Source organism: Convolutriloba macropyga, chromosome 14 (genome assembly GCF_964194025.1).
Source record: "Convolutriloba macropyga chromosome 14, txConMacr16.3, whole genome shotgun sequence".
Lineage (NCBI taxonomy): Eukaryota > Metazoa > Xenacoelomorpha > Acoela > Convolutidae > Convolutriloba > Convolutriloba macropyga.
Genome location: NC_134481.1, coordinates 43,246,260 through 43,254,932, shown reverse-complemented (window position 1 = coordinate 43,254,932; position 8,673 = coordinate 43,246,260). Strand labels below are relative to the sequence as shown.

Genomic DNA, 8,673 nt, shown 5'->3' with positions numbered 1-8,673 from the left:
ATATTAAAGATTAATATCGACCCAACGTCTTTTCTATCCAATATAGTTCGACTCCCGAGGTGAGGTGGTCGAAATATGATTCGACAATTTTTTGTCGGAGTGTACCCCCTCTCAGACGATACCATAAGTCGACCTCTAAAAAAGCATGCGCTATGAAAAAGCCACTCTTAATTGGCGTAACTGAGCCTAATTTCATACAGCAATTTGTAGCGTGGTATGTTCATAAATTTTTTCTTTGGAATGATTTTAATTATTGAATTGTTTAAGTGTTTAAGTTAATGAAAATTACTCATTAATTATGTTTAAACAACTTTAGATGCACAATTCTGAAGGCTCATGTACTTTTCAGCCATATTTGGTATAATAGAGGGTTCTGGTGGGGCGCCCGCTATTTGGGCTAACTTCAATTTCTCCAACTTCCGGCATAATTCACATGAAGCCTTGTAGCCCGTCCGTTCATATCTATAAACTTCCCTCCATTCTTGATACTTTTTCATCTTCTTTTCGTCTCTCAGGAGTCCCTCTAAGTATTCGGCTAATTGAGTCGGGTTTTCAAATTCGCTCACGTGAATAAACGACCCAGGTAACAATTCTCTGTACGTGTCCCACCACCCGACCACAATCGGAATCGCCCCGACCTCAATTGAGTTCAAAAACTTTTCAGTTACGTAATCAGAACAATTTGAATTCTCGAACGCAAAATAGAACTTGCAGTCTTTAATATGTTTCTGGGCAACATCGTAATAACTCGTGCCCAGACTTCCGATTGGTCCGTGACTGACAACGTTTGGGTGACTCCCGTTCACGCATCCAACTCCGGTAGCATGTCCCCAAATATGAACTTTACTCGTCAGTGACTTTATCAGAGCATCCGCTACTTTGAATCTAGCTTTCGAGAAAGTTGATCCACAATTCGAAATCATCCAGCAGAAATCTTTTGTCTTGTTTGGGGTAATAAATTTTTCCTTTGGTCCCGAAGCGGTATCGTTTTCGCTTTTCTTGTAAACGTGAATAAATTTTTTCTGAATAGTGGCGGTTCTCGATAAGAAAATTGTCCAGTTAAACATTTTGTTAAGGATGGGGAAGCGTTCGAAAATGCTGGATGAACGAATGTCTTCGGCCGCCTCCTCGGAGTACATAGCCCAAATTTGGTCTGGTTTTCGTGTTTGAAGCGATACGGTTCCGTTAATTCTGGCAATATCAGCTCTGTCATAATAGGAGTGAATTGTTTCCTTATTCGGCTCAGTTTTTTAATTTTGCTTGAAATACTAGTGGAAACGGTGTTTTCACCCTGAGAATGAGCTTATGGTTGAAAATAATCTTCATGTGCAAACAAAATTTTTAGGTTCCATTCGAAAATTTCATTTTTTTCTGAAAACGCTATGAACATTATGAAAGACTCAAATCATCATGTTCATCCTACTTTCAGAAAAAAATGCTTTCTGGATTTATACTGAACATACTTGGCTAACAAGATACCCTTAGGTCACTCTGATTCAGTACTGAATCGCCGATATACTATTGGAATATACTGATTCAGTAATGAAAGTCTATGACACTTGGGTCCGGGCTTGTATGATTCATTCTTATAAATTCGTTTATATCCGTTAGTTACAGAAACTATAGTTAATAATCTGGTTTCGATTTTTATTCGGGACTATTTTGTCTGGGACTGTTTTGTCCGGACACGCTGATTTCAAAATCACAGAATTAAAGTTAATTATGCTTGCATTTTTTATGTATGAAAATAAATAAAAAATGTGTATATATTCAACATTCACTCTAAAAAATGTCTAGGTAAATTTACCCGCAACGTTTGCAGGTAAGCAAAATTGCAGGTAACAATACCTGCAAAATTACCTGCACAAAAATGATACGTGCAATTTACCTAGAATACATTACCTGGAATCTACCTGCAACCTCAAACAACAAAATTATACTAGGTGTAGATTTTGAGGTAAAAAAAGCACAATAAATCTGACTGAAGTCTAGATAATATTCCTGAAATATTCGCAAAAGGGGGGGGGGGTTGTTGAAATTAAATATAAATTTTCTTGATCAATATCCAGTTTCCACGAGTACTATGTTAAACTAACTAGACGCAAACGGAAAAGACCCAAATTTTTTAAGGAAACAGTTCCTTAGACGGTTGACTGCAACGTTGCCAACAATCACAGCGTCCATTGAGTAGAACAATTTGGCGGTCACTCGGTGGTTATCTTTCTGTTTAAAAATACAATCGTATTCCAGATCGCATTCCTGTCTGAAATTACCCTCGAACATCAAATCTTTCAAACCGTCCTTGAAAGGTCCGCCGAATGTATAAACCAAAACACTGATGTTGACATGAGAAGGATTTTCATCTGTCGTTGGGTTTTGTAGTTCGCTTATGTTAAACAGATGCGATATTCTCGAAAGTTTGAAATATTCGTATGTTGGTATTTCTTCTGAAACAAATAGAGTGTTGATAAAAATTAGGATCCAGTGTCCTACCAGCAGACTTTGATTAATATTGCGCTAATTTGTGAAAATTTGAGAGCAAGGCATGGTAAAGTATACTAATAACAACAATTTTAGCAAAAAATTACTTTTATTTTAGTATAATTTACTATAATCTATAGTTTAAAAAGTATACACCAATTAGTATAACCGTTTCAATGAAACACAATCACGTCAATAACGCATGAAATTTTTTTGTTAATTGGTGGGCATATATTTAACTCTCTATTTAGTTCGGACTATTTTGTCTGGGGCTGTATCGTCTGGGAATATTTTGCTATTCTGGGGTGTTTTGGCGGGGACTGTTTTGTCTGTTCATCTTGTCGACACAGTACATTTTGTGGAATTAAAGAGTTAAAATGGACCAAATTGTCCACTTTTTTGGTTAAGGCGTGGGCTCGTAATGAACAACTTAACCGCGTCGATTACCACAGAAAACAAGAACTGTAAAACCATAAAATTACCTATGCATGGAAAAATTATAAAAATTGGGAACATGTATGTATTTTTTTTGGCGTGTATGATCCGCATTTGATCGGTTAAATCTAAACTTTCCAACTGTGGTCAACGAAGGTACAGACTAATAATGTAATAAAAAAAATTTATCCTAGAAGGAGTTTCTTTTTTTTAATAGTCAGATTATATTCGGCCTCCGAATTTTGCAATAACTGAACTGACTCATAAATATTCTGTTTCTTTACTGAATCGAGTGCTATTGCAAAACAGTTATGATACAAGATATTATAATCTTAAATTGAATTTTAATGGCTAGTGGATTATAACTTTTCTGAGATTTGCACAAAGTTAGCGGGCAGAATAATTTTTCTGAGTTCTTCTCATCATGGGCTCCGAGAAATTTTCGGGACCCATTATGGTGCAAGTGAAAACTTACACACACAAGTCAAGGCCTGGAGTTTATGAGACGACTAATAAAGTCAAGGAGGGGGTGTTGGGGGAGTAATTGTTTGACTACAATTACGCAGGAGAGAACCCTACCTAAAGCAGACAAATTCTATTCAGGTTTCGAATTTTTTTTTCCTTTTTCGAGGTCAAGACAAATCTGAGCAAGTAAATACTCAAGAATGAGGTTTGGTTTCGAAAGTAACAGATTGTTTGTTTATGTGGCAGCAAACGCAAGAAAACTATTCACCTATAGAATATAGTCTGTAGCAACACACTCTACTATCCAATTCAATTTCAGAAAATTTTGAATCAGTTGATTTGTTCTCTAAATTTGATCAATTTAATAAACCTTTTTTAAAGCAAAATAATTGAAAGAAATTTCAATCAGTTAGGTCAGGTGATTTTGAAAAGTTGAAAAAACTGTTAAATACAACTGTTTCAATGATGCGAGAAAGGTGTTTTTCATTATTAGCTAAGCACAGCACACATCCTAGGAGAATCTCAACTTTGTAGGACAGCCTGATTAACTTAGAGTTGTTGGCTTACGGTTCTAAATAGCCTTTAAGGAAAAATGACGTGATCTGGGTCTGAAAAAATTCTGTTTTGTCCATCGTCGAATATTTTAATTTTTTGCTGAAAATGAATGTTTTACTGCAAATTGTGTATAAACTGGATCAAAGTTGTTTTCGAATAAGTCAACTGATATCCAAGAGCAGTATCCATTGGCGAATGAATCATGATCATTCAAATATATAGGTTTTCTGGAGTAGAGGTTTTTCTTGCAATAACATGTTAATAGAAAATTGAGTGTTCGGACGGCCTTGTCTTGCAACTTGGCAACTTATCCAGCAAAAATTACCAAGTTCATTTTTTACCGGTTGATTTTATTTCTTTTTGGGACATTTTTGGAGGTATACAGTATATTTACCTGAAGAACTGATTTGAGACTTTTTTACTTGATTGACAAAATATCTTATCTAATTAAAAAACGATGCAGTATTGTAAGTTTTCTGTTGCATTTAAATTTAACAAAATGTTGCTGAGAGTTTTTTTCTACTCCATTTGACCTGAAGGTAAATGTCGGAGAGAAAATTCTGGTTCTTATTTATTCGAAATTTTATTCGTAATGCGATCTATGAAGCGAAAACGTGAGGAATTCAAAAAATATACTATTTAAAGCTAACAAAGGCAAACATTTTTGATTGATTTCTTTGATTATTAAACATGAATCATACAACGATCAGTGTAACTATTTATTATTGCTTTAGTATTGAGTGTTAACTTGCGCAATAGTAAGCCTCAAAAAATTTCAGTTTTTCAAGAAAGAAATCACGCGAACAAAAAGCACGACTGAGAGTTTCCTCCATTCTTAGGCAAATAAATGTTTTGATAAGACTTCTAAATAGCTTTGCCCAAACTGCACGAACTGAACCGTATTATGTTTCACATGTTTATTATTAAACTCTTTGTTTAATTCTTTTCTATTGTTATCGATAGGAATTTGCCTCATTGTAAAAATAACGCACCTGAAAAAATAAGGCAATTTTTACTGGTAAATATACTTTAATTTGGCCATGATCAGGCACATTTCTTTTAATTGTGCCCGAGTATTACATGCACATTTCAAGTTAAGTTGACAGCAATTGCAGGTTCGCTGAAGTACTGTGCAGGTAGCGTGCAAAATCAGCAAAGTACATTCTGAGTTGAGGTAAAGTTAATTTCGTTTTTAGATAAATTTATCTGGGTCTTTACGATTGTAAAAACCAAAATTGTTGATAGGTTTTGAATAGCTTGTTTGCGTTTTTGTTAGTTAGAATTCATATCATATCATTATCAATCCTCGTAACAAATTTATGAGTGTTGAAATATCTACTTACGGATACTGAGCTGCATCAGAATAAAACAAGAAGGCAGGGCGAGTAAAAAGGAAACAAACTTAACCAAATTGTAGTTCATAATTTTTGTATAAATATAAAATTTAGAAATATTCCTAGTTTTTAGCAAGTTCATCCAAATTGTAAAAGCAAATTGAAAAGTAACAATAAATTATAAAAAAGCAATGATATAAAGCAAAGGGAACGTATATATCCCGATGACTAACCAGTCGTATAATTTTCAGCGATCCAAGATTTTGAACCATTTATTGTTGCGACTTTTCAAAAATTATCTCTAAAATTATGTAGACCAGAATTTATTTGTTTATATTCAACTATTAAACAATTTAATACTTTTTTGAACTATTTCAAATTTAAAACGAGCTGATGTCCAAGCTATTTAAAACCAATTTTTGGATCATTTTCCGTTTGTGCCCCCCACCCTCACAGCTAAGTGGGTGCATTTTATTTTCACCTCACCGACGCACGTACCATATTTTATATAATGATTCACTATACAATGGCACAAGCTCTGGTACTGGGAGAGCATAACGTACTGGTGGGGGGGTGGGACAAACGGAAGTATTGGTTACGTAACTCTGATGAAGTCACAGGGCAAGTCTGGCATTAATCGAGAACCGCGAAGTGGGTCGAGATATTTGAAAAAGTTTCGAAGTCACTTTACAAGAGTCATGGATCAATTTTGAAACACGCGTTGTGCAACTTCAGGCAGAGAAATTTTACTCGCAAAACTGATAACAGTTTTTGATTGCGAAAAGAAGATAACTTTAATGATCTATACTCCCATCCAATTAGTGCTACCACACTGATCACATTTTTGAAGGTTAGCTCTTAGGGGATTTGGGGAACTGGATAAACTCTAAAATTGCAGAAATAGACAATCAGTCCTTTTGCTTTCCTGATAAAACCCTTTTGATTAAAAAATTTTACTTTTTGTCTGTTTAATTTTTTTTGGGATCTTTTCCGTTTGTGCCCCCAAGCATAGTGGGTGCATATTATTTGCAACCGCCCGACGCATGTTCCAAAATTCTAAATAATGACTTAGCATATAATGGCTCAAGTTTTGTAACGGTGGGAGCATAGTGTAAATGGGGGGCAGGAGCAAAAACGAAAAAGGTGCCATTTCTGTTATATGGATATATTTATCTTTATGTGACGCCTGTGCCATATTTTTTAAATAATGATTTACCACATAATGGCACATGCTCTGAACCCGGGAAAGCATAACTTACTTGGTGGGAATCTCATTTCTGGAACATGTATTAATTGCATTTTATCCAATTGTCTTTCTTTCTTTTTTCTAGTCAAAAATGAAGTTTAATTTTCTGCAAAAATGGCAAACAAAGATACAACAATAGCAAAAACGCCTTGCGAAAAATTACAACTGTTCGAAAACCATTGAACAAAATTAATTGAGTTGAAAAAAGGATAGGATCCTGAAATCTCTTGATTTTTGATCAAAATGTGCTCCTTTAAAGTTGCTGTATTTAACAACTGTAAATTCAATTTCAAATGAAAAGCACGTTTTTACATGTTTGAGTACTTTAAGATGTGGCACTAGATAAAAGAGGATCTGACATTCTGAATCTTGCACGTTTGTGTGTTTCAAATTAATTTAATCAACCACAAAGATAATTTCACTTTTATGAAAGTATTAAAAACTTCAAGTCCGGGTCGTTCTCTTCGGGATAAATTTCCATGTTTAGGACAATCATTGAAAAACACACCTGCAAGTTTTAGAACGAAAGATCATAACAGTGCAAGATTTTAGAATTTCAGATCTTCATTTATACTGTGCCAGATCTTAAAGTACTCAAAAGTGTTAAAATGTGCTTTTCATTTGAAACTGAATTTACAGTTGTTACCTACAACCACCTTATAGGAGACAATTTTGATCAAAGATCAAAAACATTCGGGATCCCATCTTTTTCTCGGTGCAATCAATCTTCTTCAGGGGTTTTCCAACAGTTGAAGTTCTTCTCAAGGCGTTTTTGCCAGTGTTGTATCCTCGACTGCCATCTTTTGTCGGTGAAAATTAACCTTTAACTTTTATTTGAAAAAGAAGCAAAGACAATTGGATAAAGTGCAGTGCACATATCTACCTCAAAGGGGATCTTCTGCGTTTGTTCCTACCCCCAAGTACATTACGTGTGTTATCAGATGGTGTAGCATTAATTAGAAATATAGCATATGCGTCTGGGGCTGCAAAAAAACTGCACCCACTATGCTTGTGATGCACAAAAAGAAAGAATCCTAAAAACAATTTAGAAGACAAAAAGTCAAAAGTGATTCATCAAAAATTTCATCAGGAAAAGGAAAGTGCTGGTTGTCTGCGAAAGTGATTTTTCCGTTTTTTTTATGCAATAATAGGATTTATTCGGTTCCCCAACTCACCTAAGACCTAACCTCCAAAACGGTGACCAGCGTGGTAGTACGAGAGTGCAATCACATTATGTGGGTGTAACTATATGGACTAATTGGATGGGGGTGAAAGTTATATTCTTTTCGCAGTCAAATTGCAATCAGTTCTGCAAGTGAAATGTTTTTGACTGAACTGATACAAAAAAGGTTACGTGGCTCTGCTAAAGTCACTTCCAAACTGGCATATATCACAAACCGCTACCCGGTTCTCAATTAATGCCAGACTTTCTCAGTGGCTTCAACAGAGTTACGTAACCTATACTTCCTGGCGTTAGTTCTTTTTTCATTTATTTCAATTCTGATTTTTCGTTGAATATTACTAGCGCAAATCGTTTAAAGAATAAAAAATAGTTTGAGGAACTAAACCACACAAAAAAGTGGCGGCTACATAGAAGCCCTCGGCTAGATTATACAAAATGCGCTTCCGAACCGAAATGCAAGTTTAAATCAGTACTGGACATAAGCAAACGCCAGCTTTAGAGTTATTATATTTTCCTTCGCTCCCTCACTTGATGTTCGCTATTTTCTAGCAAATTTTAGTGTCTCGAATGACCAAAACTTAACTGAAAAGGAAGAGCAGCGGATAGTGCAGAGAATTACAAACCTAATAGTTCCAAAACGGATTTATTTAATATGTGTACATGCATAATTTAAGCTCAATATACAAGTGTTAACTTCTCAATTCAATCAGAAAAACTTCTTAGGTGAGTCATTCAAAGTAAAAATAGTCCAATTTTTAATTGCACATTTTAAAAATTTTTTTTAGAAAAAAGGAGTGGGAAATGGCATTAAAAATTGAATTAAAGTACTATGAGAAAATTCTTTGAAAAAGTTAGTCTTGGCAATTCTTATTGGCTCATAATGATTGGCTCAAGTAATTCTTATTGGCTCATAATGAGTGTAAGCTTTCCAAAAACTTAAACTAATTTGAGGCAGTCTTGTTTAAAGTGAATGA

General features: G+C 34.8%; 1 protein-coding gene and 1 long non-coding RNA gene across 2 annotated transcripts in view; both read right to left on the bottom strand.

Annotated features, from left to right (window-relative positions):
* Positions 1-260: 260 nt before the first annotated feature.
* LOC142353139 (glycoprotein 3-alpha-L-fucosyltransferase A-like) lies at positions 261-1,202 on the bottom strand. The gene has a single exon (XM_075405347.1). It carries the CDS (start codon positions 1,137-1,139, stop codon positions 303-305), a length of 837 nt encoding a protein of 278 aa, XP_075261462.1. The 5' UTR covers positions 1,140-1,202; the 3' UTR covers positions 261-302.
* A 944-nt stretch (positions 1,203-2,146) lies between these two features.
* The window catches only part of LOC142353231 (uncharacterized), a 6,878-nt gene continuing 351 nt past the window's right edge, over positions 2,147-8,673 (bottom strand). The window contains exons 2-3 of the long non-coding RNA XR_012761038.1: positions 5,280-5,498; positions 2,147-2,447 (exon numbers count right to left, since the gene is read on the bottom strand). This is a non-coding gene — a long non-coding RNA (uncharacterized LOC142353231). The remainder of the gene's footprint in view (positions 2,448-5,279; positions 5,499-8,673) is intronic.

Excerpts from the sequence above, each read along its gene's own strand:
- LOC142353139 (XM_075405347.1), bottom strand. The coding sequence starts at position 1,139 with ATGTACTCCGAGGAGGCGGCCGAAGACATTCGTTCATCCAGCATTTTC.